This window comes from Eschrichtius robustus, chromosome 13, assembly GCF_028021215.1.
Source record: "Eschrichtius robustus isolate mEscRob2 chromosome 13, mEscRob2.pri, whole genome shotgun sequence".
Taxonomy (NCBI): Eukaryota; Metazoa; Chordata; class Mammalia; order Artiodactyla; family Eschrichtiidae; genus Eschrichtius; species Eschrichtius robustus.
In genome coordinates this window covers 102,119,799-102,137,331 of record NC_090836.1, presented here as the reverse complement: position 1 = coordinate 102,137,331, position 17,533 = coordinate 102,119,799, and the positions used below count along the sequence as shown (strand labels likewise).

The window sequence follows — 17,533 nt, the reverse complement described above, 5'->3', positions numbered from 1 at the left end:
ACCACCCCCTGGGCCTTTCTCCATGTGACTGCCCCTGTCTGGCCCCCATTTCTCTCCCTATTGACTGGTTATCTTACAAGATTCCCTTCAGAAACCATCTCCTCCAGGCAGCCTTCCCTGACCACCCATCCCCAGCAGGCAGAAGAGATCCCTCTGGGCTCCTCCAGTTCCTTCTGATTCTTTTTATCAAAGTGCTGTCATCCAAAGAAGTCATTCATCCATTCATTTATTTGTCAATCATGTCTTAGCCTTTGCTGCAGGCCAGGCTCTGGGCTGAGGGTGTGGACACTGAGACGGGGCAGACGTAGTTCGTCCCGGCTCTAGGGAAACTCACTCCTACTGGCAGACACAGGCATGGCCACTAGGACTTGAACTCGGGTTAAAAAAATGTCAGGTGTCATCAGAGAGTTACAGATTCTGAGCTGTGGGAGATCCAGGGAGAGGGAGAGAGCCGTGTTTCCATCTGGAAGGACTGCGGAAGGCCTTGCAGGGGAGGGGGCACAATCGAAGGGACCAGGGGAACAGGTAGGGTTTCAGGAAAAGAGCCAAGAGGCAGGGGGAGGGCACTGCCCGGGCAGAGGGGAAAGGACTCAGCACTCCCAGGAAAGTCAGCTGGTCTGTTTGGACCGTGGGTAGCATGTGTGTGTGAGAATTTCTAGACATGGGGTTAAAGATAGACATCGGAGCCCAATCCTGGAAGACCCCGACGCATGCTGCCGAGGTGGAACTTGATTCCTTGGGTAGTGGGGAGCCATGGAATATCTTTGAGCAGGAAAGGGACTTGGCTATTGTCCTTTGACATGTCTAGAAAGCCTGCTGGGAATTCATAGAGTCGACCACTCACCGAGGCTGAGATGGAGCCAGTCTCCTCTGTGGACTCAGGCCCAGTTTTGTCTCAAGAGAGACAATCCGTTCCATTTGGTGGCAGTGTATGAGCACCTACCGTGAGCGGCGTGAGGCCTGGGGCCAGCTCGCATCTCAGGCTCCCATGAGCACACTTCTGTCCTCCCATGGGGTTTGCTGCACCCTTAATTTTCGGGAAGGTTTTCTGGGTAGATTCTCTTTGTTCTTTCAAAGTATATCTTAGTCAATTATTGTGCATTTATACAATTAGTATAATTACATCTAATTACATAATTAGTGTAAATACGTGTAATGACTTAAATAGAACTTGGCAATTACAACACGTCCTGGTGTAAAACTCCTTATTAAAGTTGCTTTCAGAAGAGGGCTGGGACCAGTCGTGCTGCACAGACGCGGGTTTCGTGGCGGCCTTTGAACCTGTTCGTGAAGAATCTAAGTCAGGAGCGCTTGAGGCCAGAGCAGCAGCTGCCCCAGAAACTTCACAAGCTGAGCCAGGCGCGGGCTCGGGGGTCCTGGGGTGGGGCGTGGATTTGGGGTCAAGAGACACTGACGGTTGTTTGTAAGGCTCAGCTGTACAGTGGCTTCTGGGGTAGCGGCTGTTGAGGTCCCAGTGTCCATACACCCCACACGCCCAGCACCTCTGAGCCCACAGGCGCCTGTGAGATGAGATGAGATGACAGTGCCCACCCAAGGCATCGAAGGGACCCGTGTGGTGAGCCCACCTCTCTGCCGAGTGAGCCTTCATAGCTAACCGTGCTTCCTCCCCTTCTCTCCCGCATCCTCCCAGCAGCTCTGCGAAGTAGGTGGGGCAGGAATTACAACATTCATTGTACAAACGAGGAGGCGGGCTGAGAGAGGTTAGCGTGTCCGCCGCTCAACCCAGACAGAACTGGGGCTCCAGGCTTCTGCCCCAGGCCCCATCAGCTCCTTCCTGTTCCAAGTCCTCTGCCTTCTTTAGGACAGAGCCTGGCCTTTTCTGTGCTACTCATTATCCTGGCCTCAGGCAGCATCTGTCCAAGCTGGTCACCCTCAGATTAGCACGTGCCCTGTGGAATGACAGCCAGAGCAGGAGTTCCAGCCCTGCCACACGCCAGCCCCGGCCGCCTCTCTGGGCAAGACCCATGCACACAGATGCTCCCTCCTTCCACGCCATCCCTGCTGCCACAGCCCCGGTTCCTGCCCTGGCCCTGCCCAGGCTCCCAACCCCTAGATGGGTTCTTCCCTGCAGCTAGAAGGATCTTTCTGCAATTCAGAAATAACCAAGTCACCCCTCTTCTTTTTAAAAAAATTCTTCCATTTAGAACTTATTGAGATGTAATTGGCATATTACATGGTATAAGTTTAAGGTGTGCAACATAATGATTTGCTATATGTGTATATTGCAAAATGATCACCAGGGTGATTGTAGTTTAACACATCCATCACCTCACATGGTTATTTATTTTTTGTGTGATGAGCACTTTTAAAATCTACTCTCCTAGCAACTTTCAAATTTACAAGACAGTATTGTTAACTCCAGTCCAATGCTGGACAGTACTTATTTATCATATAACTGGAAATCTGTAGCTTTTGACTACCTTCACCCATTTCCCCCAAGCTCCACCCCCTGCCACTGGCAACCACCAATTTGTTCTCTGTTGCTAAGAGTTCATTTTTTTAAGATTCCATGTATAAGTGAAATCATAGAGCATTTGTGTTTCTCTGTTTGCCTTATTTCTTTCAGCATAATGCCTTCAAGTTTCATCCATATCATCAAAAATGGCAGGGTCTCCTGAATTTTGTATTGGTCACCCCCTTTCTTGAAACCCATCAGAGCACAGCCCCCATTGGAATGGCTTTGAGTTCTTGCTTGGACCATACCTCTCTGCCACAAACCCTCAGCAGCAACAGATAGCGTGCTGGAAGAGCCAGTAGCAAAGATGTAGCTGTGCATCACTGTGTCCCAGAAACACAGGCAGTGAGCAGGACAGATGCTCCAGACTGTGACCCCCAGGTTCAGAATCAGATGAGGGTGACCAGGCAGCTCCCAAGGGGCAGCGGGTCCCCAAAATTCTTCTGGCAAGAGAGGAGCAGAGCCAGGCTTCCCTGCGAGCCCAGGAGCCAGCCTGTGCCTGGGGCCACCCCTGGGCTGGGCAAGGCCAGGGTGACTGCAAACTTGCTGTAAGGCGAGGGTAAGCAGTAGGGAGAGAAAATGAAACATAAAACAGAGAAGAAAAGAAGCAGTGCCCAAGGTGAGTCTGTAGACAGAATTGTAAAACACATGATGCAATCTAATGCTAAGAAGGACAATCAATAAAATCAACTTTTGGAACATGAATTTATTCAAGGTAAAGCTAATTTTGTGGCGTATTCATAGCAATGACTTTTAAATACGTTTAGGATACTCAAAGAAGTTAAAGATAAAGGAATAACATCCACTTGAAATAAATAAGGAATAATGAAGCAAAAAAATCATGAAAATAAAACATCGGACGGTTACAAAAATTATTTGAAAATCTGGTAATGAAAAACATGGTGAGTGAAATAAAAAAAAATTACTAGACAGGATGAACAGAGGTAATTAGTGCTTTGGAATATGGCACCACAGAGATGCAAAGAAGCATAAAAAATTATATATATGTAATTATATATATATATAAAATTATATATATGTATAAATTATATATTCATATATATATATATGAAGCAGCAGAACTGAGTGGTGTGGGCGGGGCCTTGCTGAAGGCCAGGGAGCTGCAGGTTGCAGAAAGAGTCATCCATAATGAGGATCACAAGTCTGTATTCAAGTGCAAAAGGACAGGCAGTGTCTATGAGCTGCACTTAGGGTAGACAGGGCTGGGACCACACAAAGGAATATGGAAAGAGAACCTCCGTAAGGCCTCCAGGAGCAGAGAAGGTGCCACAGACCCTCCTTGACCTTGTTGGGCAGCAAGGAGGCGTGATAAAACAGAATCCCACTGAGGCACCGTATTGGAAGAGTGAAGTCAGTACAAAGCCACCGTAAGGAGAAATATGAGAAAGAGAAGCGATTTTTACCATAAATAAAAAATACTACCCCCAAAGTCCAGTATTCTACTATGAATTAAAAGAAAGAAATCAATACAATAATCACTACTAAGAAGGAAACTGCAGTGCTGAAAGACAAGGACTGAGGGAAGAGATGGCTAAATGGCCGAAGTACTGGAGAGAGGGAAACGTGAGCTGAAAATTTTCAGGAAAAAATAGTAAGACCATCACATCAATACATAACTGGAGGAGCACAGGGCACCATAGACACAGCAGAAGACACAGGAAGACCTAGGAGGCAGGAGTGAGAGAAGTATATAAAACAAAAAAGAAAGAATGGATTTTTAAATATTAGGAAGTGGTACCTAGAGAAGACAAGCAAAGAAGATACAACAGGTGGATAACTGGAGGCTTTAAAGAAGAAAAGCGGGATGACGGGGCAGAAGAGCTACAGTAAAACTTGCCCACGGTCCCCTGCGATATGAATTTGGCTATAATGTGGTAGGCAGTTTGCTCCTGTTATGTCAGTGATGGTGGGCTGAAGTTATCTTCTGCGGAGGAAGGGCTGGAGGGAAGGGAAGGCTGAGTGGGGAACCAGGAGGCAGAGCATGGGCTCCACTGGTATTGGCCCAGCCCAGTCTTCCCAGTTCAGGCCAGTGAAGGGGGTGCCAGGACTGGCAGATTCCTAGAGGCCACTGTCCATTCAGCCACAGGACCCTAGAAGTGACATTGAAACCAGGTGGAACCAAACTGCAGCCTGTGCTGGCATCAATTGGCTGAAGCTTGCTGGACCTCAGAATCCCTGTTTGAGCAGCTCTGCGGCCACCTCAATCATTTTTAGTAGTCTTGTGTTGACGTGAGCACACGTCTTACAGGATTGAATCTGATGGGCCTGACTTTTCATGGTGTGGTGATGCTTCACTGTTTTTAAAAGATAATTCAAGGGACTTCCCTGGTGGCACAGTGGTTAAGAATCCGCCTGCCAATGCAGGGGACACTGGTTTGATCCCTGGTCCGGGAAGATCCCACATGTCGTGGAGCAACTAAGCCCGTGCGCCACAACTACCGAGCCTGCACTCTAGAGCCCGTGAGCCACAACTACTGAGCCCGCGTGCTGCAACTACTGAAGCCCACGCGCCTAGAGTCCGTGCTCCACAAGAGAAGCCACCGCAATGAGAAGCCCGCGCACCGCAACGAAGAGTAGCCCCTGCTCGCTGCAACTAGAGAAAGCCCGCGTGCAGCAACCAAGACCCAAAGCAGCCCAAAAATTAATAATAATAATTTAAAAATTTTTTAATTAAAAAACAGGTAATTCAAGAAAATTTATTGAGATAAAAGGAGACTTTAATTTCTATACTGCAAGGACACACTAGGTACCAGGGGAAGTTGACGTGTGTGCTGGGTTAACATTGGGTCACAGCCCAGTAAAGTCACTGACTTTTAATGGAAACAAAAGGATCCGTAGGCATCCAGGCAAAAGCAATCAAGTCGCTTTAGAGGGAGAACAACTGGGCCGGCTTCTAACTTTTCCACAGCAACATTCAGTCCAGAACACAGGAGAGCGGGAAGGGAGAAGGGGACCCAAGGATCTTATGTGCAGCCAAGATGTCCTTCATGTTGACAGGCCACAGACTAAAGGTTTTAAATCTGCCAAGAACTCAGGAAATGTTCCCATGAGCCACTCGTGAGAAACTACTAGAAACTCAACCCCCATCGACCACGAGACGCTTGGGAAAGCTTGGCACCAACGCTGGTTGAGCGTCGTGCATATTTAACTACAGAGTAAAACAAACAGGATAAGCGTGCTGGAACAGAATGTAAATATTACATGTGTAAGATTCACCTAAGGGAACAGAGAGCAAGGGAGAGAAGGTAGAGAGGAGGAATAAGCTCTCAGATTGTCACGTCTATAGCGTTGGGACTGTCAGTGGATCGAAGAATATGATTTAAAGCTGACAAATTGAGGCAAACTATTTTTAACAGCATTGAAGTAAAAACTGGAAAGAAGGAGTAAACAGTCGCTAATTGAGATGCTGTAGAAAACCCAGGAGAATCTCAATGGAAAAACTGCTGCAGACAATAAGAGAATTCAGCGTGGCGGCGGGTGTGATATTAACTTACAAAAGTCAGTAGTCTTTAGAGAAACACGTAGCAACCTGTTAGAAGCTTTCTAGACAACTGCATTTGCGATTGCAACAGAAGGATGAAATGCCAAGGAATAAACGTGATAATCAATACCTGTTTGAGGAAAAGTTTGAAACTCCTGAAGACAAAGAAAGAACAGAAGCACCTTGTGGTTTTGGAGAGGAAAATTTAATATTATTAGGCTGTCATTATGTCCTAAGTTAATTTATAATTTTAACATCATCCCAGGAAGTATACCAACTGATTCCCTCATTCTCAGAACTACGAAAGATGGTTTCTAAATTTCACGTGAAAAAATAAACAAGAAGAACCGAGGAAGCTCAGAACAGGAAAAAACAGGGACGGGATTCTAATGCTATCAGATTACTGTAAAGCCTTGATAACTAAAAGTGAGGTGGTAGCTCATGAATAGATGGGAAGATTTAAGGAACGGAATAGAAGGCCGTGTGTGTGTGTGTGTGTGTTTGTATGATAATCTAGTGTATGATTCACTCCTCAAATCAGTGAAAAGCAGAGAGATGGAATTTTCAATCAATGGTATTGGAACAAACGAGTGGCCACGTGGAATAAAATGAATCCATATACACCGTATACAACAGGATGAATGCCAAACAGATCAAAAATTTAACTGGAAAAAGTGAAGCTCTAGGTACTAAGATAAAACATAAGCAACTTGCTTTCTAAACTCAGAGTCTCTAGCTAAGATGCAAAAATCCAGACACTGCAAAAGAAAATATCAATAAATTCTACTACGTACAATTTTTTAAAAGTCTATATGGCCAAAAAAAAAAAAGCACCAGTGGGACCTAATCCCCACCTCCCTAGATGTGAGCCGTGCGTAGTGACCTCCTCCCAAAGAGGACAGCGTAGACGGGGGTGGGGTAAAGAGGGACTTTGCAGAGCAGACGCCTGACAGCCACACATCAACCAGGTGATCAAGGTCAACGTCACAGTGATCAGCCATGTTGACGGCACGTGCCCTGAGGGGATGGGATGAGGGCCCTTCACCTCTGTGGTCTGCCTACAAAATTCCTGGTCAGTCCTCCTCAAACGACCAAGGTCATCCAAAACAGGGACAGTCTGAGAAAACTTCACAGCCCAGAAGAGCTAAGGAGACAGGATGACTGATGTCATACGGGGTCCTGGGTGGGGTCCTGGGACAGAGAAAGGGCATTAAATGAAAACTAAGGAAACCCAAAATAGAAAAGCCGCGTTAACCCTTCTCTGTTTCCTTCCCTCAGAAAATCGCCTTCATGGTAGCGCTGGGCCTGGTGACGACGGAGCATCTGGAAGGTGAGGACGCTTGTGGCGGAGCTGGGCCTGGCCCGCGGGATGGCGGGGGGTGGGGGTGTGTGCTGAATTGGCATCAGACAGAAGCGGTGGGTCTCGGATTCCCGGTCAGATGGCAGCGCCCGGGTATGACCCACCTTCTGCGTGGTTGGTGCCAAGTGCCAGGTGGTCATCATAAAGACCAAGGCTCCTGCCTGCTCTCCCAGCTTGTGACTGTGCACAAAACCCACTGTGTCTATTGGAGGGAACTTGTGGGTTCCCTGCCCCCAAGTTGGAGGCAGCACAGTGAAGTGATAAGAGCAGCGTGCCCAGCTCGGCCGTTACTAACTACTCAGGCTCGGGCAAGTCACCCAGCTCCTCTGGGCCTCAGTTTCTCTGTCTGTGAAATGGGATAATAACCCACTCTTCCTCCTGGGATTGTCGTAAAGAACCAAGAGGAGTGCCCAGCACCACCTCCCCTGCTATCGAACTGGCCCATGGGCTCTGTCTGCCCCCAAACCCATCGGTGGAAATCAGAACATTATTTGAGCAGACAGGTCAGCGTAACACTACAGGTGCTGTTTGACTTTACCGATAAGAGCAATCACAAATGAGCTCTGCATCGTCATAGACTCTAAGGGCCTGGAAAGCATGGAAACCAACCTTCTGGTTGCACTCGGGAAGCTGAGGCCAGAGAGGTTGATTCTCTTGCTTAAGGTCCCACAGCCAGTCAGTATCAGGCCCAGGCTGGAATCCAGGTCTCCCGACTCCCAGCTCAGGGTGTTTTCCACGATTCTGACCTCACCGCTAAAGATATTTTATGAAGTGGAAACATCCCTACACCCCAAGCAAATCTGGATTTGGGAAGGAAAACTAACTTGCTTTTCCTCCTTAAAATCGAGGAAAGGAAGGGAATGAACTGAATCCCCCAGTGCCCGAGGCACTTACAGGCTTTAATCTCGGGTGGAGGTTCTCTCCATCACAGCAGGTAAGTGACTGAAGCCCGGGGAAGGGAAGGGGCCTGGGGACCCCACGCAGCTCGCCGGGGCCTCCCATGCATAGCTGAGTCAAACGTGCCCAGGAGGTGGGTCCAGGCCTTTCCACGGTCACCTCCCTTTGCATTCCCTGGGTCTGACTCGCTCTCTGGCGGCAGCTGGGGTGGAGTTGTGGGTGGAGAGGGACAGGGGTGTGGCCCAGCCACCCAGACCCCCAGGCTCCACTCACCTGGCCCCAGCGGGCAAGTCTCATCTGAGCAACCCCTGCTCGTGGCCCCCTTCCTTCTGCTGTGCAGGGCTGGAAGGGGTTCTCTGAGCCTTCCATCTGAATGTCTGAATACGCCTGCTTGAACTTGAGTGTAAGGAAGCCAGCTGTGCTTGGCAGCCTTTGAGAGCTATTTATGCTCTGCCTTCGGGGCCATGGAGGCAGCCTGGGGCAGTGGGACTGGCCTGCACATGCATGTCAGAAGTCCCGTGTTCAGGTCCTGGCCGTGCTGCTTACGGCTGGGTGACCTTGGGCAGGCTCCTTCCCCACCCTGAACCTCAGTCTCTTCATCTACAACGTGAGGAAAACCACATCTTCAGACTTTGCAGGGGTGTCGTAGTGACTGAGATAAAAGCACTCTGCGAATACATTTGGGAATGTTATGATTTTTCTAAATCATCCTCATTGTGAAAACTCTCCTCCCTCTCGCCCATGATACCCTAAATACTTATTTATTTGGACCCTATCTTTTCCCAAAGAGGGTCTGAGGTGCCTTACAGGAAACACACGAATAATACTGAGGCAGTTTCAAAGAAGAAATCAGGTCCAAGAGACAGAGATGCGGAAATAATGTCAAAACAGCTACACACAGAGAGACAGGGCCCACCTGGCAGTCAAAGCAAAAGGAAGAAAATGAAAATGAGGAGGGGGAGAGAAAACCCAGTTCTCAAGCTGCATGAGGCCCACCACGCCGGGCCCCATCAGGAGGACTCGTGCCTGGCGTCCCGGGGGGTCAGGCTGCCGAACAGAGGCTGCACCTGCCCTTCCCAGGAGCCCGGAGTGCCCCCCTGCAGCTCAGCCAGGCCAGCGTCTGACCAACGGGCATCTGCTGTCCCCAGGGTCCCATGAGAGACATCCCCGGACCGGATGATGGCACACGGGGCCTTGCTGAGAGCAGGTGCCTGGATTCTGGGTACCTCCCACCCTCCCACCAGTCAGGCCTTCAGCCTGGGGCCAGCAGGTCTGTCCTGCCTCAGAGTGAGCGATTCCGGGGGCACCCACCCGCCCGGGGCCACTCTGGGGCGCGGATGCTGGGCAGAGAGGCCGCAGGGCAGGAAGGGATGGTGGCGCCCGGGGTTTGCAGAGGAGGCATCCAGGGTCCTGGGGCAGGAAGATGCCAGTAACTGCTGCATCTGTGCCTTTCCAGAAATCCAGAGCAAGCGCCAGGAGCGGAAGAGAAGAAGCACAGCGAACCCCGCCTACAGCGGCCTCCTAGAGACAGAGGTGAGGGACCCGCCATCTCCACACCGGGGAAGGGGGAGGCTCCCCTGGGCTGGCCTCCCTCACCTGCCCCTCCAGGGATTAGAGTTCAGGGAGTGCCGTCAGTAATTCTTTCTTTACCTCCTGGGCTCAGAATCAGTTGAGAGACAGTTGCAGAGGATCGGGATGTCAGTGGGGCTCCTCACCTAGGCTGCCCTGGGGGGTGTGGTCGGGATGCCGGTCGCAGCCGGCTCCGATTCTTCACCCTGATTACCCGGCATGAGGTCTGGTCGCAGGCAGTGCTGGCCGCCTGGGCCTCCCGGGACCACTCAGGCCCAACTGCGGAGCCCGGCCGGCTCAGCCGAGCTCATGACTTGGAGAGCCGAGAATGTGAGGCCACAGAGAGAAAGGCCCGGAAGGGGCTGGGCTGAGTGAGGGTGGTTCCTTGTCTCCCCCGGGGAGGAGTGGAGTGGGAGGAGGGAAGGGAGCGGCCGTGACTCCAGCTGACTTCCCTCCGCCTGGCGGCGCGAGGCCAGGAACAAGAGACATGGCCAGGCATGCCCAGCTTTCCTTCCTCCCGACGCACTGAGCCCAGCTCCCCTTCACACGACGGTACCCCAGCTCCAAGACTGCTTCCTCATGGTGGGCAGCGTGCACTTTTCCCGGATAGCCGAAACTGGTAAAATAGGGCATTAAAGTGAACTCCAAGGCAGGGAATTCCCTCCCAGTCCAAATCCCGTCCAGACTGCCCGCCCGGGGCCCGCTGCGGCCCTATAAGGAGATGGTGAGAGTAACCAAACACCAGCCAGTGATGCAGTGTCAGGACTTAAGGATGCCTTCCAGGGAGCACCTTGGCCCCCTCCCATCCGCACATTCCCAGGGAGGAACTGAATCCAGAATGAGATCTTCTTGCCCTTGCAAATTAAAGTCCAAAATTCTAGGCTAAAATCCAGATGTCATCTCCCAGAAGCCGGCTCTGCAGAGGCTGCCAGCGGCCTTTCCCAGATGCTCTTGGCTTTTCTAGGGAAAACTCCCTGGAATCTTCCCCTACAATGGAAGCCATTGCCTGAAGGCCCCGAAGTCGGGCAGCCCCCTGACGTGGAGCCGTGTCTGCAGAGGCCAGGGCCTGGCATGTTCCAGAGGCCAGCAAGACTCTGCAGGGCCCGGAAGAGGGTCACCGAAATGCCGTGCTCGCTTCCCCTGGGGCGTTCGTCAGCCTGGGCCAGTGGTCCCAAATCTATGGCTCACAGACTGGCCCTCGCTGGGAGGGAGGCTCCCGTGGGTGGCCCCGTGGGGAGAGCCCACCTGTGTCTGCGTCGCCTGGCTCCTCGCCCGCCCGCCTGTCCTTGCTTGTACTGTCCCCCGACTCCTGCTCAGAGAACACACGTGTTTATACCTGCTCACTTCCTCGCCAATTTTCTGAGCAAGCTGTGTCCTGAGACAGGGCCCCAAGCGCTGGGCCCCGTTTGTGAGAGTCACGGAGCCGTTTCTGCATCCCCACCCAGGGACACGGTGTGTCCTCCGTACAGTACGGGCGCTGTCCCCTTGGTTGTGTTCACTGATGGAAGCATCCGCTGCTCTGTGGGCATGGCCGTGACCTCTTCTCCGAAGCCTGTGGCCACGGCCAGAGGTGACCTGATTAGCGAATCAAGAGCCGACGCAAAGCCCTGTGACCTTGAGCCCTGGACACATATGTAGCCCAGGAGCAGCCCTTCCGTGGGTCCCCCCCTTGGCCCTGAACACGGCCCAATCACATTGAGAGAGATGGGTTTACAGCCCGTCACCCAAGTCTAGAACCATCTTCTTGCCACAGCCAAAGCCATGTCGAACCACTGAGGTCTGAACCCACGTGGCCTGTGGTTGCTAAAGCCCAGGACTAAAGTCACCTTCTGGAATATACCAGGAACTTCCATCTACCCGTGATGCTTTGGGCACCAGGGGCCACTCTTTGTTGTCAGGGTTCCTGGAACTCATGCCGAGAAGTGGGGTTTAGCGAGCCAATCCATAATACACCTCATTTCCCCACCTGACCCCAGAACCAGCTGAGAAAGAAGATACAGGAGGAACACAGATGGACAGCCAGATGTCAGCTTTGTTACTGATTTGCCCCAATCGGAGAGCCCTAACCGTCCTTCCTGAATGGGGCAGATGTGCCCACGGGGAGCAGGGATGGACCCGTTGGGCAGAGCCTTTGCTGGCTTTTGCCCTGGCCGACCTGTCTCTCCCCCTCCCCACGCCCCTGTGTCTGTACCCGTTTCTGCCTCTGGCCGCGGGTGTCCGGCTGGAGTCCGGAGCCCAGGATGGAGAGCCTGTCCTGGGTGAGCCCTGGGTGGGGTCAGTGTCGCCAAGGAGGGCTCCCCATGATCTGCTGGTTTGGTTTGGTTTTCTGTCCCCTGCAGAGGAAGCGGCTGGCGTCCAACTATCTCAACACCCCCCTGTTCCTCACAGCAAGAGGTAAGCGCTTCTCCCGCAGGGCAGCTGTGGGGCTGGGCTGGGCCATACCTCCCTCCGCTGGCAGCGGCCCGGCTACCCAGCCTGCCCTGTCCACAGCAGCGGCCACCTAGCTGCTGACCGGTGGAGAGTGCATCACGGCTCACCAGGCCCTCTGCGCCATGGCCACGCTTGCCCTCGCATACCACGTTACCTCCCTGGGCCTTGGTTTGCTGATCTATAGAAACGGGCCCATAATAGTCCCGGCCTCTCAGAGCTGGGACAGTGAAAGGAGGGGGGAACATGACAGCACCTTGTAAACTGTCGAGTGCTGTGTACCCGCAGGAACTGTTTTTCCCACTGGATGGTCTGATGTCCAGAAATTAAAAAGAAAACTGTTTTGTGATCATTAAAATACGTGGTTTGGCATCACTCACTAGAGTGGAAGTGGGTTATGGCTGAAAACGAGTTGACAGTAAGTCACTCTGAGGGATCCCTGGAGTGATGTTCCCTCCGCTGGACAGCTCACTGCTGCCATGTGCCTCAGGGAGCTCAGGGGCCACGATGAACCTATCTCTGGGTGGGTCCTGGCCATGACTGGGGCAGAGACCTTTACTTCCATGGTGCCCTGGGTGAGAACCCAGGTGTCACTGGGGCCTGTGACACTCCCATCAGGCCCTGGGTGAGGACCCAGGAGTCACTGGGGCCTGTGACACTCCCATCGGGCCCTGGGTGAGGACCCAGGAGTCACTGGGGCCTGTGACACTCCCATCGGGCCCTGGGTGAGGACCCAGGTGTCACTGGGGCCTGTGACACTCCCATCGGGCCCTGGGTGAGGACCCAGGTGTCACTGGGGCCTGTGACACTCCCATCGGGCCCTGGGTGAGGACCCAGGAGTCACTGGGGCCTATGATACTCCCATCATGCTCCTTTCACACTGGGCCTCGTGGACTCCAGTCCTGATGGGTGCTCCTCCCGTGCCCTCTAACATGCTCTCCACCCTTCTTCCCTGTGCTAGCCAATGAGGACCCCTGCTGGAAGGTACGTGTCCCCTGGTCTTCACGCCTGGGTCGGGGTGGGGCATGCTTTCCATACAGTCCAGGTAGGGTCACTCCTGGCAAGCGGCGCGGGACCCCAGCATCCTGCTGCCCTGGAGTGGAGCCGAGGGCCTCGGGCTCCGTCCTCGGTGCTAAGGCCTTTGTACAACACCAGTCCACTTCTCAGCCTGCCCGGCAGAGTTGGACGTCACCACAGGGCTCAGCCCGCAGGTTCAAGCAGGAGCCCTCCGGACGCAGGGACACCGGGAGCCACGAAGGCCTGAATGGAAGCAGCCGATGCTGGGTGCCAGTGTGTTCTGTCTGGCCTCGCTGTGTGACCCTGGGCAGAGCTGGTCCTCTCTGGTCCTCATTCCCTACCTCATAAGGGACTGGACTTGGGTCTCAGGGTCTCACCCCACACGCCCATATTTCAGTGATCATGCGAGACCCCCAACCCACCACGCATGCACCACGTCCCTGCTTCCCAGGATGCTGGCTGGTCATGACCTCATTTGTGGGCACGGCTTCAGAGTTTATTTTCAGTGTCTTTCTTTACTAAGTTTCAGATCTAATTGTAAAGGACATTTCCAGTCCCTCCATGCCTGTAACCGTCACACCGCTAAAAAGCACCACGTGACGAAACTCCCGTTAGGCCGTGTTGTTTGCGGCCATAACCCTGCAGCGTCGCCGATCGGTGCCGTTGCGGGCAGCCTTTGTCTGCAGCCACCCTGTAGCTGTAGGCCGGCCCGGGCGCGGGGACAGGAGGTGCCTTGAGCCCGAGTCCTGCTGCGCGGAGCGCACAGACCTGGAGGGGTGCCGGCCTTGAGGCAGGAGACCCAGATGCTTCTCCTCCTCCTGCTTCCCAGGCCTGTGCCCCCTTGGTCATCACCCCTCCTCCTCCTGCCCTTCCCAAGCTGCTGAGAACCCTGGCGGAAGAGCTGGGTCCCAGGCAGGTCCTGCGCCCCAGCCCGGCTGACCCGCCTCCCACCCTCCCGTCTCTTCCAGAACGAGATCACCCACGATGAACACTGTACTGCCTGCAAGCGAGGGGCCAACCTGCAGCCCTGCGGTACCTGCCCAGGGGCCTACCACCTCAGCTGCCTGGATCCGCCCCTCAAGACAGCACCCAAGGGCGTGTGGGTGTGCCCCAAGTGCCAGCAGAAGGTACAGGAGGCCGTGTCCCTGGGGAGCGGCCGCACCCTCACCCTCACCATCTCCCGGAACCGCAGGGCCCTCCTTCACCGGGCACAGTATCTGAGGCCACTCAGACCGTCTCTGCTTCCTGGGTCGTCCCCACCGTGAGCAGAGACGGGGAGGGCCGTGGAGGGGCGAGGAGGGGAGCTGGGTGAAGAACAGGCCTTCGCAGCTTGGGCACAGTTGACGTCTGGCCCAGGATAATCCATTTTGGGGGCCGTCCTGTGCACTGCAGGGCGTTCAGTGTCCCTGGCCTCCACCCACTAGATGCCCATAGCAGCCCCAGCATGGCCATCCCAGACACGGCCGGTGGAGGACCACGGGTGTAGTGAACAGAGAGAGGCTCCCTCTGCAGCTGTCTGACGTCGTGACTCCAGATTTCCCGGGGAAGAACCGAGCTAACAAAAACCACAAAAAACAGTGCCAGTTAGCACGTTTGATCTCACTGATAACGACACGCAGATGAAAAGCTATGAAATTAGCAAAGACGACAACACTCCCTTCTGGTGATGGTGCGGTGAAGCGGGCACTCTTACATGTTGCCTCAAAGATGTGTACGCTTTTTAAACCCGGCGTCTTGCTTTGGGGAATAGAGTCTAAGGAAATAGTTCTATACAGGAAAAGTTCTGTGCAAAAAGAAGCCCCTCAGCCTTTCTTTATAAAAGGGAGAAGAAGGAAACAGCCTGGCTTCCCCCCAAGAGTTGGTGGAGTAGATTCCAGCGCTTTACTCAGTGAGATGTGGTCATTGAAAATGATTTTTTACAAGGATTTTGCGATTCTTTGGGATTTGTTCACTATGTGGGATTACGTTTTAAAAAAATAAAAATAGGACTTCCCTGGCGGTCCAGTGGTTAAGACTCCACGCTTCCACTGCAAGGAGCGCGGGTTCGATCCCTCGTTGGGAAAGATCCCACGTGCCATGTGGTGCGGCCAAAAATAAATAAATAAATAAAAATAAAAATAAAAAACAGGTTTTCTAGCTGCTGTATAGTTTGATCATCAGCCATCTGAGAAAAAACTGTGTGCGGAATAATAAAAACCTGGGAGAAAATACCTGTGTGTGGCTGGGTGGTGGGGAAGTATCAGTGTTTTTAAAAGTAGGCTTTTCTACAGAATGTATTACTTGTAAAATCACTGGGGGGTCATCTTTTTTTCAAAAAACACAACTCTCGTGAGTGCCTGTCACTCTGGGTTTTGTGGGGACCTAGGGAGAGGGTGGCTATGACAGCCCAGGGAGCTCGTCCCCCCGCCAGCCCGGGTTACACAGCCAGGGCGTGGCGGGCCCCGGGCTGTCCGCTGGCTCAGTTCCCCATCTGCCCTCCAGGCCTTAAAGAAAGATGAAGGTGTGCCCTGGACCGGGATGCTGGCTATTGTGCACTCCTACGTCACCCACAAGACAGGTAAGACACCCTCGGGAGCTGGGAAAGGGCACCGATTCCCTTTTGTCCAACCCTGCCCTTAGACTGCTGGACTCACTTTGGGCCCAGCAGAGGCTGTTCTGGGCCAAAGATCCCTGGGACTAGCCCTGTGTGCAGGGCAGTTACTGCGGGGATGCAATTCCAGCCCCCGTGCATCCAGCGAGAGCCACGGGCCCCTGCAGGAGGATGTGGCCAGAATGACCTATAGGCTTGGGCCTAGGATTCTTTCTGCCTCTCCTGCTCAGCCGCGGTCCAGCCCCTGCTTGCCTGCAGTTCCCTGTGGGGCCTGGTCTTCTCTTTCACAGTCAAAGAAGAGGAGAAGCAGAAGCTGCTGCAGAGGGGCAGCGAGCTACAGAGTGAGCACCGGCAGCTGGAGGAGCGGGACCGGCGCCTGGCTTCGGCAGTGAAGGTGTGCAGGGCGGGGGCGCGGGGTCTGCCCTTAGAACCGCGGCATGTAGAGCCAAAGCATCACTGTCTGGTTACGGAGGCCCCAGGAGAAGACAGACTCACCACCATCACTTAGCGAGTCAGCAGGTGGAGAAGGCAGCTCTGTGACTCGACAAATAGTTATTAAGCAACTGAGCATCTGGCTCTGCTCCTTCTCAGCTCTGTGACCTCAGCAAGGCCCTGACCATCTCTGAACCTCAGTTTTTTCTTGTATAAAGTGAACACAGTGATTTCTTCCCTGTAGAGTGGTGATAAACAAGATGATGATAATGGTGGTGGTGGTGATGATGGCAATGATGATGATGGAGGTGATGGTGGTGATGGTGATGGTGATGATGGTGGTGGTGATGATGATGGTGGTGATGATGATGGTGATGATGGTGGTAGTGGTGATGACGATGGTGGTGATGATGATGGTGGTGGTGAGGATGGAGGTGATGGTGATGATGATGGTGATGGTGGTGGTGGTGGTGATGATGATGATGGTGGTGATGGTGATGATGGTGGTGGTGATGACGATGGTGATGGTGGTGATGATGATGATGATGACGATGGTGATGGTGGTGATGATGATGATGATGGTGGTGATGATGGTGATGATGATGGAGGTGATGGTGGTGATGATGGTGATGATGAAGGTGGTGATAATGATGGTGGTGATGATGGTGGTGATGGTGATGGTGATGATGGTGGTGGTGATGATGATGGTGATGATGATGGTGGTGATGATGATGGTGGTGGTGAGGATGGAGGTGATGGTGATGATGATGGTGATGGTGGTGGTGGTGATGATGATGGTGGTGATGATGGTGATGATGGTGGTGGTGATGACGATGGTGATGGTGGTGGTGGTGATGATGATGATGATGGTGGTGATGATGGTGATGGTGATGGAGGTGATGGTGGTGATGATGGTGATGATGAAGGTGGTGATAATGATGGTGGTGATGATGGTGGTGGTGATGATGATGGTGATGGTGGTGGTGATGGTGATGATGGTGATGGTGGTCGTGGTGGTGGCGGTGATGATGAAGGTGATGATGATGGTGATGTTGATGGTGCTGAGGATGGTGGTGATGTTGGTAACAGCAGTGTCAGGCCCTGGTAAAACCCTTTAAATATAGTATCCCATTTAATCCTCTCCATAACTCTATGAAGAGGCTCTGTGATTATTCTTATCTTAGAGTTTGGGACGCAGACTCAAGGAATTTATTTGCCCAGGCAGCAAATAATTAAAACTCTAACTTGAGGTGTCAGTCCTTA

At 52.9% G+C, this 17,533-nt stretch overlaps 1 protein-coding gene across 2 annotated transcripts in view; it reads left to right on the top strand.

Annotated features, from left to right (window-relative positions):
* The window catches only part of PHF21B (PHD finger protein 21B), a 98,277-nt gene that overhangs the window by 78,294 nt on the left and 2,450 nt on the right, over positions 1–17,533 (top strand). For both annotated transcript variants that reach the window (XM_068561716.1, XM_068561715.1), the window contains exons 6-12: positions 7,257–7,308; positions 9,692–9,768; positions 12,144–12,198; positions 13,193–13,215; positions 14,217–14,375; positions 15,730–15,805; positions 16,129–16,232. In XM_068561716.1, coding sequence (XP_068417817.1) covers positions 7,257–7,308; positions 9,692–9,768; positions 12,144–12,198; positions 13,193–13,215; positions 14,217–14,375; positions 15,730–15,805; positions 16,129–16,232 — 546 coding nt within the window. The remainder of the gene's footprint in view (positions 1–7,256; positions 7,309–9,691; positions 9,769–12,143; positions 12,199–13,192; positions 13,216–14,216; positions 14,376–15,729; positions 15,806–16,128; positions 16,233–17,533) is intronic.